Raw genomic sequence first — 16,733 nt, forward strand, 5'->3', positions numbered from 1 at the left:
AAAATTTGCCAATAATTTAATGAGGATATTATGTACATAGACTTCTTGTAAATGCTGTTGCAATGTGGGCTTCGCCTCGTTATGCTTGGTATATTTACAGACTTCTTGACGAAATTCATAGACAAGAACGTGAAGAGCTAGAGAACAAGCTTGAAGCAAAAGACAAAAGCATTCAGAAAAGAATACCACGTTCGGTACCAAAAGGAAAGGAAAAGAACTATAAGTATATGATTTATACTGAAGAGATGGAAATGAAGAAGATAGAGATATGGTTATGTTGCATTTAGTCAGAAGAAACAACAAAAGCTTTTACGACCTTGCTAAGATTTACAAATCTGACAGAAATTGGTTCTATCGCGAAAACTTACCGATTTCAATGACCCCAAATGAAGATGTGAAACAATAGTTCAAGATACGTTACCTCAAACACACTATGATATGAAAGGTTGTACAATACTTACCTTCAAAGAAGATTTGCCATTGTTAAAGGAAAAAATAACAGAGTATTTTGACAACTTCAAACAAGCAGAGTAAATGAACTCTTTATTTTTCAAGCTTGACTTTTTACAATTTGAACTTTGTTTGCGTAGATATGAATTCTGAAAGAAGTATGAGGGTCTTGTATGACTTTGTACTTCTCCCATAGTTCATGTCTGTCAAACTTACCTGCCATGGACTCTTTCATAAGTTCCATGAAATCGTCTTCGGACAATCCGGGGAAAAGTATATGTCAGTAAGTATTCTTTTAATCCTTACTTAAACTCTTTGCTGTCTGTACACAAATGACAACTGAGATGTTAAAGTGTCTGAGCTTCTTAAGAATTCGACACATATCTTGTTCTCTGTTCTTTAACAAAGGATGAGAAGCAAAGTCATCTAAGATAAGAAGACATCTATGAGGGTAAGTCTTCCAATCGTAAGATTGCAATTTCTTCGAAATGTATTCTATCTCTTTCTGTTTGTTTCTGAAGTGTTTCTTCTCTAATATTCTCTGCATTTCCTCATTTGGGTCTTTAAACTTAGAATTTATATACTCATTTATAGCATTATACTTCAAAACTCTTCTTTGGTACTTCTTTATCCAATCTAACAACTCAGTATCCTTTATACATACTAACTTAGACTTCTTTATAATATCTTTGAACGAATTGACGGTTTGGTCAAATTGACCAGAAGTACTACAAATAACAACTAACTCATAGAATGGGTTCTTCTCATCTAGTTCTTGTTGTTGTGCAGCCATTTTAAGATAAGTGAAAGTCTTACCCGACCCAGGTGGTGCAATTAGACCTGTTATACCATTCTGAGCAAATAAGAACTTGTCATGTATAGGCTTTATCTGAGCATTTTCTAACTTCCTCTTGTTCTTGTTTAAAACATTCTCAAATTTTTGTCAATGTCAGCAAACTTTTTTTCTAACATATTTTTAGAAAAATTAAAATTTTTATCTTTTAGAAAATGTCTAGCGATTTCGCTATCTATATTCGAGACAAGCTTTTCGACAGCAAAACATCTGTCGACCATAAAATCTTACATAGTGTAAACAAGAAAGGTGAATTTGTTCTAAAGTTCTGTTTCTGGGAATATGACAAGAACCATAAAACATTAAGCAGAGCAGTCTTAAAATTTGTCAATGACAGACTTGTTGACAGAGATGACGCCTTGGAAAGATGAAGTCCAACAAAAGTTCTTAGAATGCAAAGAAGACACATGCGCTGTTCTTGAAGATGAAATAGAAAACAGAATAGATGAGCTATTAAAGGACAAAGAACTTTTACATAAATATGGTTGCGCCAAATTTGACATAACTCCACCAGAAAAGAAGAAGAGAAAGAAAAGAAAGAAAAGAAAGTAGAAGAAGAGAAGAAAGAACCTGAACCAGTTCCAGAGAAAAAGAAATTTGACATGTAAAAATAAAATTTTATTTTTAGAACATTTCTGGGTCAATGTCAATGTTCTCTTCCTCTTTAGGAGCAAACACTGGCTTAGACTCTAAAATCTTTTTACCCAATTTACCTTGAACTTCAACTATCTTAGACTCATAATATTCATAGTCGTCTGCTTTCTTTGGTTCATAAGGTATAACAAGTTTGTATGCTTTGCCTTCTTCGAGTTTTGAGAACTTTCTGTCAAAATTTTCTTTGACTGCTAACAAACCTTCTATGTCTAAGTCTTCAAATTTCGCACCATTTTTAGTCACAATAGCAAACTTAACTGGTTCGATGTTCCAAACTTTGCTGAATGAAGACTTTTCAAAATGGTAGAAGTAAACATTCAAATATGTGAATGGGTCTAGTTCTTCTTTAAGTCCTGACATGTACTTGTTTACTGAGATGAATTTTGCCATCTTTTCTATCGGATAAAAAAATATTTTTTTTAAAATTTACTCAGAAAAATTTTTCTTTGTATATACACCATTCTGTACGTCTAAAAGACTTTTGACATTTGCCAAGAATGTTCGTTTAGACGCTGTCATATAACCATATTCTTGACAATATTGTTTATACGAATCGTACAATGACCTTTCATCTAAACACTCAAAGTCAGTTTCATCTATGAACAGTTCATATACACTCTTGTTTGCTTCTAACAATGTTTGTCTCTCTTCGGTATGTGGAATTTGTCTTGGATTGAACTTTGAAATATCTAATGTCATAAAATATGAGAACAAGTGGTTGTAAAAGTCAGATGTCAAAGTTTCTGCTAAGTCGTCAAAATATTCTGTATCTTGCATATGAGAATCTGACGTTCTGACAACTACATATCTTCTGTCAGAACTTTCTAACTTCATCGGAACAGCATTGTTTGAAACCATAATGAAGTTTGCAACATTTTCACAAACTCTTTGGTCTTTATACTTTCTTTCAACAACTCCAACTTTGTCTGTTATAAGACTCTTCAAAGCATCTGAGTTCAAAACTTTTGTTGTATCTATACTTTGAAGTTCATTGCAAACTATAAGTTTCATATTCTCTATTGAGGAGTTAAACTTGCCACAGATGTTTTCTAAGTTTGTCATATTCGGGTTCGAATACCTTCTAACAGTTTGCATAAGATATCTGTAAAGAAAGTGTTCTTACCAGTTCCTTGTTTTCCAATTATAATGAGAGCAGTTTCATTTTTAGCACTTGGATGTTGTAAGATGTTTGCAAACCAACATAAGATATACTCATAGACTCTTTCGTTTCCATTGCATATAATTTCTTTGACATGGTCTAACCAAGCTTCTATAATATTTTCTTTCCATTCTACTTGTTCGTATTTATATCCAGTGAAGATAGAATAGAAGTTTGGAGAAGGTGTATAGAACTTTATACCTCGAACTGAAAAATCTTCTAACTTTGACAATAAGATATCCCAAGCATCTAACATCTTCATGCCAACTTGTACGACTTTTATTTTCTTAAGTTTCTGTCTACATTCTTGTTCTGAAACTATTGTTGCTCTTAGGTTTGTTAAAGACTACATCCCATTCTTTCATGACATAACATTCTGGGGCAGAGTCGACATAAATGACTAAACGTTTCAAATTCTCGACTGCTTTGTTATAGTCTCGAAATGGACACATATTTCTGAATGCTTGGAAGTCATAAAAATCTGAAACATCTATTCTGTACATTTTTATAAAAATAAAAAAAAATATTTTTTTTATTCTTGACTTTGTTGTTCCATTTGTTGCATTTGTTGTTCTTGAGCTATTTGTTGTTGAAGTTGTTCTTGTAATACAATACTTTCACCAGTTGCATCTTCCAATTCGAAACTTTCTGCCGTCATTGACAAATACATAGGACATAAAAGTTTTACAGGAACAAAGTTTGCGTCAACTAATGTCAACGTTATACTTGCCAAAGTGTTTGAGTTCACTAAGGTTGAAAATTCTGCATTCGAATGAACAATAGGCAAACCAGCAGAGAAAGTATTGTTTATACGCATAAGTATCTTTTGGTCATAATAGTTTCTGTCGACATTCGAATAACACTTTGAACCTAAGTTTGAAACAATATATAAGATTGGTGTGCTTAATGTCAATGGAATAGACATTCCTTGTATGACACCTTTTCCTGTTATAGGAAACTGTTGGTAGTAAAAACCAGAAATAAGTTTTGTATTATAGCTCATATCGTTTATAGTAAACTCAGTCGGACATCCAAACATAATGAAACCTGCTCTAGTTGCAGCACATGTTACACCCGTACTTAAAGTATTAAATAAGTCAACAAAACCTGTTGGTGGTATATCTGAGTAAGTATCTTCAAAGGAGTATTTTTTACCATTCACAACAATAAAGTCTTCTGGTGTCAAAAGAGCAAAACAGGCTTTAGTCGTCATTGTGTTTAAGGTTAGTTTACAATATCGTCCTTGAGGACTTTGTAAGTTTGTTGTTATAGAATTATATGACTCAGGGTTTTTAGTCGTAATAGTATAAACCATTATATCTTCTGCCATTTACTTAGCAAATAAATTTTAATGAAATGTTGTGGTCGTCAAATATTTTTATGACGTCTGGGAAACTATACTTTAAGTTCAACGTTTCACCTCCTTTCATAACGTATATCTTGTCAATGACATTATATGAAACACCACAGCAACTAATGTCGGGTTCTATTTCTTTGATGTTTATATCGTCTGCCTCTGTCAAAAGTTTCAATAGTTCTTTCAAAACTTCATGAGGTGCAATGACATATGAGTTCACTTTTACAGGGTTGTGTTCGACCAAGTTTAACATTATACTAAAGCTTGACAAATCTTCTCCTGAGTTTGAAGTTTGTCTTTCAGTTGTTGGTAGTCGTTTCGAATATCTGCAACAGAACTTAAGTCTCTGCTAACTTCAGGATATGTTGGTTGTTCTTTTACAGGAACAATTGTTATACCATCTTCGTCTTCGTATGGTTTCCCCACTTCAACATCTCTGTCTTTGACATTGACAACAACACTTTGACTGTTTGTTTGAGTTGGTGAATTTAACTTCACATCTGCCACCGCCATTAAACCTTTTGAAACACTTACGCTTCTATTTTTCGGAAATGACATTTTACTTAGAATAAAAAGATGGACGTATTCGAGTATCTCTTCGAATTGAAGCAGAACAAAGTTTACACACACAAACAATACAAATACATTGACAGAATAGTTCTTTACACAAACAATGGAAAATGTTATAGAATAGCAGTCTTTGCTGAACCAAAATATTTTCATAAAGCAAAGAAAGTTGGTATAACTGAAATGGTGAAAGTTCTTGACGTTGACAAAAATATAACAACAAAACTTACAGATATTTCTAAAGGTAAGTTTATCTTACAATATTATGTCAAAACTGGCGTACTGTCAATATTTGACGGAGAGAAGTCAGTTCAAGAACAACTTACTGACCTGCTGCCAAAATCTGCTCGATGGAAGCTGTCGTTATGCCAATCTGAGGAGCCCCAGCAGGTTTCATCGAACGAATCTTCAAAAGAGCATCTTCCGTGAAAAGTGCTATTGGTTTTGTAAACTTCTTTGCTCTCAGTTCATCTGGACCGTCTCTGTCACCAGTATATTGTATTTGTACAGTACCAACAGTTGAAATACCACCCATAAAGTCTTCTGAGTCAGCAAATGGAATGCCAAGCCAAAAGTTTGAACGGTCTCCATTTGTATATTGAGTTTTTTGACCTCCTGTATGAGTCCATACTTTCACATATGGCATAATAGAACTTTGCATTTCAGGGTTAATGGTTGTTGTGAAGTTGTTGTTAAAGTTCATAGCATCTAATGTCAAGTTGTATGACCTCATATCCTCAACTGTAGAATATTCTTCTCTTGGATAATATTTGCCATCTATGTTTATATGATATTTAATACCGGGGTTGTAGAAACAAGAATAGTCATTTATAGTTCGTCTGAACAGTACAAACATAGTATCTGCATGTTTCATTGCAGTTGTTAAAGCAATATCTGTTCTTGCACCTGGGTCAGCACTTTGGTTTCCAACTTCACCTGCAAAGTCTTTGACAGATATTTGGTGTATAGGGAACATAAGTGGAACTGCAATATATTTGGCAGCTAAAGCATTTGAAATATCTGGGTCCAACATATAGACTGCAAGTCTGCTTTCTATTCTCTTGCATTCAAATTTTCGCATGTGAACTTAACTGGGTCCCAAGCAGTTCCAGCAGCATTGAAATAATAGTTTACTTCATTGTTGAAGTTTGAGAAACCAAAGTCTAAGTCAACTTTGTCTTTGCAAAATTCGGCGAATGACGTTTGATTTGTTCCCTTTACGTCTGTAATGTGAATGGGTCTTGTGTTGGTGCAATGACTAAGTTATTTTTGCTTGGAGTAAGTTCGATAGAAATTTTTCCTGCCCAGTTTGGCAAGTATCTTAAAAACCTGAAGATGAGGAAAGATGACAAAGGAACTCTAAGTTTCAGTTTTACTTTACTGTGCTGCAGTTTCTGAACCAGAAAGGTTAACATAAACTCCTGGAACGTTAGGGTCAAGTCTTCTTATTTTCTCAATATTTGCATACTGGTCTGTTTGTTCTCTAGCTTGTGGTTGTACTGAGTTTCTCAAAGCGAACCATTCATAGTTTGCCCATGTTACTGTTTGAACTAAGTCAGAGTTAGAATATATCTTATATCCCATGAAAACTTCTGGAGCATATTGGTATCCGACATAGAAAATTCCATTGCAACCTTTCTTGTCAGACAACTTGGCAGAAGGTTTTATTTCAATGTCTTGTTCCACGTATAAGAATGAGTTGTCAATAGAAATAATATGAAACCTGTCGCAAGCAATATCTACTGTTGTTGAAGAACCTTCTCCAAACTCACCTACGTTTCCATAAGAAACAGCAGTTGTATATTCGTAAGTTCCAGGAACTATTTCTGACCTTCTAATGGCATTGTCGCATTCGTTATACCATTCGGAAACATTTCCGTTCATGGCATCCAAAACTGTTGGCGTTATATTCTGAGCGGCGTACATTTCATATGGGTAAAAATATAGAATAGTTGGATTTATGTGTCATAATAGAACCCACTCGGACCAAGCTTTACTTTCTTCCTGACTGAGTTTTTAACTCTTCTTTCTTTTCCTTCATTGCCACTACTTTCACTAGATGAAGTTACTTCTTCACTACTTTCACTTTGTTCTACTCTTCTCTTCTTCTTTGGTGTCGCTTTTGGTAACTTGCCCTCTGCTTCAAGTTGTTGCATCTTTGCCTCATGTTCACCTAGTATGTTGTAAATTTCCCATGTCCTTTTTGCCTTTGGGCTCTGGTCGCCCATCTCAGGTAACCTATATCCTAGAAAGATTTTGTCATAGTTTGTATTTGAGTCTTCGCGTATTGTTTGCATGACTCTTTCCTGAGTTTCCGGTTCAAGCTCTTCAAACAGAGCTTGTCCATATGGAATAAGCTCGTTTCCAAATATATGTTTTTGTAGCCATTCTGGTTTTCTTTCCATGTTACCAATAATATCTTTTGTGAATGGGAAAGCTTTTACCCAATGTTTCAGTCTTGCGTCATTTATTTCTGTAGTTGGTTTTATTTTGTCAAGGAACATGTTTTTCAATACTAACATTTCATTTGGTACTGTCCATTTGAGTTTTCTTAAATATTCATCCCTTCTCAGTTCATTGTCTGCAAAGTAAGTTTTTATGACATTTTGTAAACTTTCGTTTGCAAGGTCATGTACAATAGGTTCTCTTCCTTCTATCTCCCTAACTTTCTTTCTAAACTCTTCACCAAATATACCATCTCTATGGTTCTGTGTAGTTCTTTGAGATAAATGTTCTAGAACGTCAGGTGTTATATTTCCATCAGCCATGTTCATTTCATACTGGTCCAAAATATCTGCATGTTTCATATCTTTCAATGGCATTAAAGCCGCGCTGAAAATACCAGCTATATCTGGTTCACCATTCACTTCCATTGCGTCTACAACTTCTTGGAATTGTGGTTGTAAGTTTATGAACCACCTATCCGGATTAGCTTTATGACCCCATCTCATTGTAGTTCCATAGTCTGCAGAAACAAAAGTAGGTTTGTTTCCATATTGGTTAGGTTCTGAATGAACTTTAAACAATGTTTCATTTCTATATGTTTTGTTGAAATTTAACCTTTTATTTTCACCGAGTTCAGCCAAAGATTGAACGTTATATGGTCGTAAGTAAAAAGGATTGTTGTATTTGCGTACACTTTCTTTCAGTTCTTCCATTCTATGCTGAATATTTTCATCTGATGTTGGAGTCTTTTGTATGTCGGCGAACATTTTTCGATATTCTTCTACTATGTCAGCCGAATTTTTCTTAGACTCTTGGAAAGATTCCATATTCTCCGCATACTCTTGTTGAGGGTCAAGATTTTTCGGCTGTTCCAAATCTTCATCTAGTTCTGTGAAGTTAGTTTCCAAAGGAGGGACTTGTTCGTTTCCTTCAGGCTCTTCTAGCTGTTGTTGCTGAACTATTTCTTCCATGTCTGGTTGTATCTGAACTTCTTCCTGTGGAGTTTCTTGTACCTCATCTGCTGGCATTTCATATATTCCGAGACCGTTTTTAACAAGTTCCCTATTTAAGTCATCCGCATTCATAACCTTTCTTCTTTCGTTCCGTCTCTATTTTTTACGCGTTTCATGAAGATAGTTGAATTATCATTTATCTCTGACACCAAATATCTCGGAGTAAATTCATCATGTCATTTGGATGATATGCTATTAAATCATATCCCTTAGCGAGCTTGTATTTTCCAGGTTTGAAATTATATCCCATTTGGTGCTGAACCATAAAGCTAAATAGGTTCGGGTCAGTATTTCCTTCCTTGAACTTTCTAATAGCTTCTTTATATCTGTCACTAAAGTCAAGAGTATCTGGGTAACCATATCTTCCTTAAGCATTTTTAAGAATTCTTGGTTTCCTTGTTCTCTACTTCTTTTATGTCCTTGCTCTGTTTGTGTTGTTGTGTGCAGTGTTTTGAACTGTTGGTTGTGGTGCAGTGTTTTGAACTGTTGGTTGTGGTGCAGTGTTTTGAACTGTTGGTTGTGGTGCAGTGTTTTGAACTGTTGGTTGTGGTGCTGGATTTTGAACTGTTGTTGTGTGTGTTGTGTTGGTTTTGGTGCATGCCTGTGTCTGTGTCCATGTGACGATGTAAATGTTTTAGGTAGTCCTGGTGCAGGTGCTTCTCTTGGAGGGTTTGGTGGTATATAAGTTCCACCAGCTGGCACATATGTTCCATCTGCAGCATAATGTCCTACCTGACTTTTCGTTTTTAAGAAAGCATTTACTAGGTCTGTTTTGGTCTGTTGTAACTCTTTTTCTTGACTTTCCACAACAGTTGCTCTAACGGCGTCATAGGCACTTTGAACTGCCTGTCTCGTTGCTGCATCTGTTATTTTCGTCATATTTTGTGCTACTTCTCTTAACTCGTTGTCGAAACCTTCAGACTTCAGTTTCTTTCCAGATGAGAAGTCGTTCACTAGTTTCACCTTACTATGAAGAGCTTCGAAGGCGTTCTTAAAGTCAGCATTCATTAAAGCTTCATTTGAACTGTCTTCATCCGCTTGTATTTTTGTCCTTATTGACCCTATAAGTTGGGCTGCTTTAGCGTTGGCTTGGGCATCTAACCAGTCATTATTAGCTTTTATATATTCTGCGCTTTTCATTGCCTTTTGCATGGCTGCGTCGTTATTTTTACTTTCTTGTGCTAAGTTTTCATACTGTACGGTTTGGTTTTGCAACTGTAAAAGTTTTTCTGCCTTTACATTTGCTTCAACTTCTTTTTTATACTCATCGCTATCCATATATGTCTTCAGGGCTTTTTGTTTTATCTCTTCATCTTTCAGTACTTTATATTGAGTAGTATGGTTTTTCAAATTTATAACATCTTGTTCCATTTTTGCTACTTCTGCTGCTTTTTCTGACACTTTTTTCGCATATTCCTCTGTACTTAGTTCTTTCAGTTGTTCTTCTTTCTTCTTTTTCTCTACGTTTAACTCATTGAGTTTCTTTGTGTGTCTGTCATATTCTAGTTTCTTTTCGTTTTCACTTATTTGTTTCTGTATGTCTATGTTTGACTTTTTGACATCTGTTATTTGATTTTTGAGTGAACTCAAATTCATTTGACTTTGAGGGTTATAAGCTGTTCCGTCTGCAGCTCCACCATAGCCTGCCATTTTCGCTAAAAGTGCCGCTCTTAAACCTCCACTCTGTGCACCAATAACTCGGTTTAAAAGCATAGGGTTGCTTGACATTTGTTGCAACATAGTGGGGTCATTCATCATTTGTTGTTGCAACTGTTGTTGTGGTGTCAGTTTTACTATTGGATGTTTCAATGCTCCCTTCCTCTTACGTATATTCTTACGTAGCTTACGTGGCATTTTAAGTGAAGTTAAAAACGGTTTTTGACAGATGTTTATATGACACTTTTTGTTCAGCACAAAAAACTACTCGGTCAAAGTGTTGTCAGTTTTGTAAAATAACCGTCCTATCTCATTCTATAAGGGGAAAAGGCTTCTCAAAGTATACTTCCTTGGAACGCCTGTAACTTTTCCTGTAGCGACGATAGACCCTTACTTGTCCGGACAAAGTTATACTATTTTGAGTGCTCTACAAAAAAGTCAACGGCGACGACTCTCAAAAACCGTTGTGTAAAAAGTTTTACCGTTGGACAAAAAAGTATATATAGAAAACAAAAAACGTTTATAGTTCATTCAATATTTGAGATGGAACGGTTTGCCAACGGTAACTATTAAATAAAATAAAAAAATAGAGGGGGTCTCCGTTGGTAAAAACCGTTTATTTTAAACTTTTCTATGAGTAGTCCGAAAAAAACAGTTTATTTTTCATAATGGAAGGAAGAAAAAGTGTCGCAAACAATTCGTCGACTACCTCTGCAGTTAAAGTTCCTACAACTTATGTCTCACCATTCTCAAAACCCTTACGACCTCCTATAATACCAAAGCAACTTCCTCATACAATTCAAGACAATTTGTCCAACAATTTGAGTTCTTCTTCTCAAAACACAACAGATACAGTTGTCCAAACAGCACCAGAACAAGTTTCACATAGTTCTACAATTCAAGACAAATTGTCCAACAATTTGAGTTCTTCTTCTTCTCAAAACACAACAGAAACATCTGAAACAGATTTACAACCAGCACCAGAACAAGTTTCACATAGTTCTACAAGTATGTTAACAAGAGCACAATTTCAAGATTTAATTTCTCTTGAACAATATTCGAGTAACGAAACACAAACCGACGACTGTAACCTCTCGCTACCCGAATCCATTCAAAGAAAATACGCCATGAAAAGACTGAAATTGTTGTATAAACTTCTTAACAATTGGGGGGTCGAAGACAACACAGATTATAGTGAAATGTTTAACAAAGTCATAGAATCTCTTAAACCAATTGAAAACGACATAAAAAATCCCGGTGTTCTTGTAGACCTTTTCGCCTCAAAATTACCAGTTACAACTAATCTAATAGCAACACAAGCTATAGAGCAATTTATTTTATGTTTTCCCAAGCAATATAGACAACACCTGAGGGAAACAAGAATAGGAAAATTTCAATTGGTGTATCCTACAACATACAACTATTACGAAGAAGCAAATGAATATGGTGAACTCTCGTTCCATTTCACACTTTCAGTTCCTGAGGGAGAAGAAAAAGCAATCTATCATGTACAATCTCTTGCAGGATGTGAAGGAAAACCTCACATAATAACTACTGTTGCAATTGACAAACCTGCAAGAGTCGAAGACGATGTTTTGTTCGCGTCCATTGCTGGTTTTGGCATGGGAGAACCAATTCCAATTTCCCATTTCACAGAATACTCAGCACAACATTTTCAAAATGTAGAATTCGTGTTCTACGACCATCAAAAGTTCCTGCTAACAAAACCAAAGAAACAATTTGTCTCAATATTTGTTGCTGGTCATGTGGCTGACAAAGAGCCATCAGATACTGACTATGAAGAAGAGGAGGAGGAAGAAGAAAACGATAGCGATGTCGTTCTTATCGAATAAAAACTTTAATTTCTTACTATATAATTTTTTAGTTCTCCTCTAGGTTTTTTAGGGGCTAGAAGGGGCGCAGCCCCTGGAAGCCCCACTACCTTTTTTTTTTTTTTTTTTTTTTTTGCATTTGAATCACAAGATAGCAAATATTAAGTCCTATTTAAATTAGGTTATCCCCACAATTGTTGATTTGAATCAATTCAAAATTCAAAAAAACTTCTCAATTTCTAAACTATTCCCATTAAATGCTATATTTACTTTTTTCATTACTAGTTCAAAACAAATTTACTTGGGCTGAGGCTCAAGATCCTTATAATATTTTTGATATTTACTATGACGGAAAGAAACTAGTTAATGGGATTTTTGCTACAATAAATTATAAGAGGGTTAATTTAACCAATGAACAATTATTCAAACAAATTGGTATATTTGTCAATCCATCTATTGAATCCGACCCTGATTCGGATAAGATATATTTGCATTTCAAAATTATTCAACTCAATGAATACGAATCAGCTAATTTAGTAGTCAGAATGAAACCTTCAATAGGCGATAACAAAGATTTTATGATTCATTTACTAGGAAAGGAAAGTGGTTTTTATTTCGAAGATCCGAATTCTGATACGAAGTTTTCATTTCTTATACAAGATAATACCAGAATAGAATATTATACTGACAATGGTGATGAAATCACAGGATATAGCCGCTATTTCCCACGTTCTGCTCGCAATAATTATATACAATATGAATTCTCTGGACCAACATCAAAATATAGCGATAAAACACTTACAATTGAAATATACACAGAAATTGGCCGTCAATTTACTGCTAGTCATGATGTTCAGAACAAAGTTTCAATGAAATATTACGAAAGATTTAACTTCACAGCGAATATTAGAAGCATAGTGAGCATTTCTAATCTTAAAATACATGTGATATCAGAAATCACATCAAATGAGGTAAAATCAATATCTATTAACAAGACAAATGAAGACATTCCAATCAACTTATTTTTCAATAGCGACTATAATAGCTACAACAACATGGAGGTTTCATATGTTTTTGAAACCGCTTATATACCAGTTGAAATTATAAGTTTCTTTTTTGATGTAGAACCAACAATTGTGAGATTACTTAACCCAAAACATGATCAGTTTACAGGCGATCAAGGTTATGAGATTAAGTTTAGGGCAACTGGAAATGGAGAATACTTTTTATGTTACACTCTCAATGGGGAGAAAATATGCTCCCAATATTATCGAGAATTAGATCTAACACAAGAAGAAAAGGAGTTTTCATATCGTATTACCCCCACAATGGATGATAATGAAGAAGTAACGTTATATTTCTTTCTGGAAAACTGGAATGCACAATCTAATATAGAATCAATTACACTACAAAAGCTTAATTATAAACCATTAAAACAAGAAATTAAAATAAAACAGATAAATTCGTTCAACGTATATTCTCCAGGAACATATAATATTACATTCGAAGTCAGTCACATTAAAGTTGAAGGAAACGTATTGATTAACATCAGTTTACCAAGTGGAAACCATCCGATACAATACATTAATTATGATATTATCTCACCCAATCAAAAAATAGTTTTTCCTCTTATGTTGGAAGGGTTATCAAATTATAATTCAGTAAAATATGATTTTTCACAAGGAGGCGCTGTCTTAGGAAAAGATATTTTCTCAATATATAACGTAACTTATGCATGGGAACTCGAATATTTCCCTCCACCAATTGTATTTGATCAGGAACTGGAATTTTCTGGCATGTGGCATCACACAACTATTAGTGATGGATTCATGATGAATGTGACAATTGAAAACGAATTAATTTCTTCTCAGGCAATTGAAACATATGAAAACAGTTCATCTCATTTATTCAACTTCCATTACACATTCCAAAGCACAAAAGATTATTTTGAAAAATCAATCACGTTCAAAGCATATAACTCCCAGACAAATGAAGTCTTCAAAGAGATCTGGTATGGAATCAATTTCCAATTGAAACTTGAAAATGTAGTAGCACTCAAGGATAAATATTATTATGATCAGGAATTGGAATTCAATATTACATATTTTTCAATGCCTTTAGGCAAAATTTCATTTGTTGCTGATGGATATTTTGCTTACTCTACTCCATATTTCCAATACAAATCAAAAACAAATCAATCAACAACACAAACAATATCTTTTTCAACTTCCTTATTAGATGGAATCTTTATTGAAAATGATCTACATCCAACTTACACAAATGAACAATTTCTTAAATCTGGAGTTCACGATATTTCTTTCTTTTTACAAGGTGATTATGGTAACAATCAAATTTCCGAAATCATCACATTGCCTATCGAATTCATTGGTTATGGATATCCAGAATTAAATTTCGAAAAATTAGAACTATCTGATAATGAATCAATCGTCCTCGAAGGAATACATATTAAATGTAATAAACCAAATGCAACATTAACAATAATGTATGTTTTGGAAAATCTACAAACAGGTGAAACAGTTTATAGCACAGTTCTTAAAGACAATATTAACATGACAACAAATGAAATTATATTAGAGGATAATTATTCGATACCAATGACAATGAAAGATGCAAAGCTTAAGATATGGTGCCAAGAAACAACCTACTATTCAAATAATCTCAAATCAAATATCACATATAAGGAATTTCACATTTCCCGCAAAATTTCCTTCACCTTAAGTGAATATCCTTCTAAAGTAGATGCCAATGGAGATAGAATGGAGCCAATTACCGGCATATGTCATATGTTAAAAGAAGGAAGGCAAGTTGACATTTTAATTACAGGATTGAACCGTGATATTAATATTAAACCAGCAGAATTTTCTGATCAGAATGGAGATATACCATTTACATATACTTTAAATCTCTCTGGTTTATCCACCGAATACAACCATAACTGGAAAATTACGATTAAAGACAGGGAAAACAATGATTTAAATTACACTGAATCATTTAAGCTTTCCTTTTTCAAAATCGCAGTTGAAATAAGAGATATCAATGTTGCAAATGATCACATTCAGTTGGGCAATACTCTTGATGTGAGTTTCAAAGCAGTTGCTGATAGCAGTAATGGTAATAATAAGTATATTAGATATTATCTTGATTCCAATCCTGATAAAGGAAGAAGTTTATCTGTTTATGGTGATATCAATAATACACAACCCGTAAATTTCCAAGTTAACGTTTTTGTTCCAGGAACATACAAAATTACTTTCGTATACTATATTTCAAATGTTGGAAGCTCTCTTCCACAGTCCATTGAATTCCATGTGCTAGGAAAACCACCTTCATTAAGTGTTTCTGACTATTATAATCCTTCAACATCCAAATTTAGTGAGTTTCCAACATATGCTATCAAATCTCTTACATCAACATTCAATGATAAAATCGAGATTATGGTATTAGAAAACGGGTCTCCTATCAAAATTGCTGAATATGTTTCTGATTATTCAAATCATTACTTTAAATATAGGGTGTCCAAAGGTGTGTTTGGCACAAACCTGAATACTGCGAATAGAAATAAACAAGTTACATATATATAAAGTTTATTTAAATATAATCACCATTGGATTCAATCACGCGTTCGCAGCGATCGATCCAGGCTTGAAAGACACGCTTTAAATCATCATGAGAAAATTGCTCAAATTGCTCTCTTACAAAATTTTCAAGATCATCTGGACTCGCGAATTCGCGTCCTTCAGCTCTCTTTTTTAGCGTGCCGAATAAATAAAAGTCAGAGGGTGCAATATCAGGTGAATAAATTGGGTTTGGAACAACTTTGACATTGTTTTCCACCAAGTAATTCATTACCTTATGACTTTTGTGAACTCTTGAATTATCAAAATGAATTGCAAACTTTTGTTTTTGTTGTTTGGATTTCTCAAACTCATCAGAATTGATAATTTGAGTAAGAACATTGTCAATTAGATACTGAGCATTCATCGTATTAGGTTTTTGAAGAATATCAATTGCGATGATGCCATTCACGCCCCAAAAAACCGACAACATCATCATTGGTGTGTCAATTTTTTTCTTCGGGAATGTTTGCGGATTTTCATCCTTCGGGATCCACATGATTTTGGCTTCTGTTGCATATTGAAACCAAGACTCGTCCCCTGTTACTAAAAAGCGAAACTTCTTGGATTGATACGCACCCAATATAGAGAGGAGCTCTTTCGAAGATTGGACTCTAGATTTTTTTTGAACTGAATTAAGGTTGTGCGGAACCCAACGTGTATACGCTAGTTTGTAGTTCAAATAATTGTGCAGATAATAACTGACTGTTGTACGTGGTATCTTTGTCATCTCCTCTATCCTTCTGAGTGATGCTCTTGGGTCTTCATCTAGCGCTTGAAGATAATTTTGATCCGGCGATATTTTTATGATGGGCGCCTTTTTGTTCATGAAGTGATACATCCTAACATGATACGTTACAGTGGAATAGCTAGGAGCATCCATACCGAAGCATTTTACCAATGTCTCGTAGATTTTTTTACAGTCTTTGTATTTTTTTGCAAGAGCGAGGATGTTTTCTTTATGATTCATTAAAAAAATGAAAAAAATCCCGCCAAAATTTCCCGCGAAACCGCCTCTTGTCTCAAAATTCATTTTATATCCCGGCATGGCGCCAAAATACAACATACTCATCATATACATATATTCATATTTTTTATTATATATTTATAAT

The 16,733-nt window shown here is 34.3% G+C and overlaps 8 protein-coding genes and 4 pseudogenes across 12 annotated transcripts, besides 2 other annotated features; 3 read left to right on the forward strand and 9 right to left on the reverse strand.

Moving 5' to 3' along the window:
• Positions 1–8,048: part of a mobile genetic element that runs on past the window's edge.
• Positions 144–534, forward strand: TVAGG3_0853090 (annotated as a pseudogene). The gene has a single exon. A coding segment is annotated over exon 1 (391 nt).
• TVAGG3_0853100 lies at positions 753–1,422 on the reverse strand (annotated as a pseudogene). Its single transcript has one exon. A coding segment is annotated over exon 1 (670 nt).
• TVAGG3_0853110 lies at positions 1,459–1,911 on the forward strand (annotated as a pseudogene). The gene has a single exon. A coding segment is annotated over exon 1 (453 nt).
• TVAGG3_0853120 (protein of unknown function, DUF4108 family) lies at positions 1,928–2,347 on the reverse strand (the record flags this gene model as incomplete). Its single annotated transcript, XM_051249313.1, has 1 exon — positions 1,928–2,347. One exon carries the CDS (start codon positions 2,345–2,347, stop codon positions 1,928–1,930), a length of 420 nt encoding a protein of 139 aa, XP_051084788.1.
• Positions 2,388–3,019, reverse strand: TVAGG3_0853130 (Poxvirus D5 protein-like family; the record flags this gene model as incomplete). Its single annotated transcript, XM_051249314.1, has 1 exon — positions 2,388–3,019. A coding segment is annotated over one exon (632 nt), but the record flags the coding sequence as incomplete, so codon positions are not given.
• Positions 3,044–3,619, reverse strand: TVAGG3_0853140 (annotated as a pseudogene). The gene has a single exon. A coding segment is annotated over exon 1 (576 nt).
• On the reverse strand, positions 3,649–4,446 carry TVAGG3_0853150 (uncharacterized protein; the record flags this gene model as incomplete). The annotated part of the gene is made up of 1 exon (XM_051249315.1): positions 3,649–4,446. One exon carries the CDS (start codon positions 4,444–4,446, stop codon positions 3,649–3,651), a length of 798 nt encoding a protein of 265 aa, XP_051084790.1.
• On the reverse strand, positions 5,363–6,073 carry TVAGG3_0853160 (protein of unknown function, DUF4106 family; the record flags this gene model as incomplete). Its single annotated transcript, XM_051249316.1, has 1 exon — positions 5,363–6,073. The coding sequence occupies one exon, from the start codon at positions 6,071–6,073 to the stop codon at positions 5,363–5,365; it is 711 nt and encodes a 236-aa protein (XP_051084791.1).
• On the reverse strand, positions 7,171–7,991 carry TVAGG3_0853170 (protein of unknown function, DUF4106 family; the record flags this gene model as incomplete). Its single annotated transcript, XM_051249317.1, has 1 exon — positions 7,171–7,991. A coding segment is annotated over one exon (821 nt), but the record flags the coding sequence as incomplete, so codon positions are not given.
• A 1,072-nt stretch (positions 8,049–9,120) lies between the features above and the next one.
• Positions 9,121–10,094, reverse strand: TVAGG3_0853180 (protein of unknown function, DUF4106 family; the record flags this gene model as incomplete). The annotated part of the gene is made up of 1 exon (XM_051249318.1): positions 9,121–10,094. A coding segment is annotated over one exon (974 nt), but the record flags the coding sequence as incomplete, so codon positions are not given.
• Positions 10,095–10,822: 728 nt separating this feature from the next.
• On the forward strand, positions 10,823–12,007 carry TVAGG3_0853190 (attachment subunit-related family; the record flags this gene model as incomplete). The annotated part of the gene is made up of 1 exon (XM_001308246.1): positions 10,823–12,007. One exon carries the CDS (start codon positions 10,823–10,825, stop codon positions 12,005–12,007), a length of 1,185 nt encoding a protein of 394 aa, XP_001308247.1.
• A 3,508-nt stretch (positions 12,008–15,515) lies between these two features.
• Positions 15,516–16,733: part of a mobile genetic element that runs on past the window's edge.
• Positions 15,596–16,702, reverse strand: TVAGG3_0853210 (Mariner transposase; the record flags this gene model as incomplete). Its single annotated transcript, XM_051249319.1, has 1 exon — positions 15,596–16,702. The coding sequence occupies one exon, from the start codon at positions 16,700–16,702 to the stop codon at positions 15,596–15,598; it is 1,107 nt and encodes a 368-aa protein (XP_051084794.1).

This window comes from Trichomonas vaginalis, chromosome VI (genome assembly GCF_026262505.1).
Source record: "Trichomonas vaginalis G3 chromosome VI, whole genome shotgun sequence".
NCBI classification, from domain to species: Eukaryota; Parabasalia; order Trichomonadida; family Trichomonadidae; genus Trichomonas; species Trichomonas vaginalis.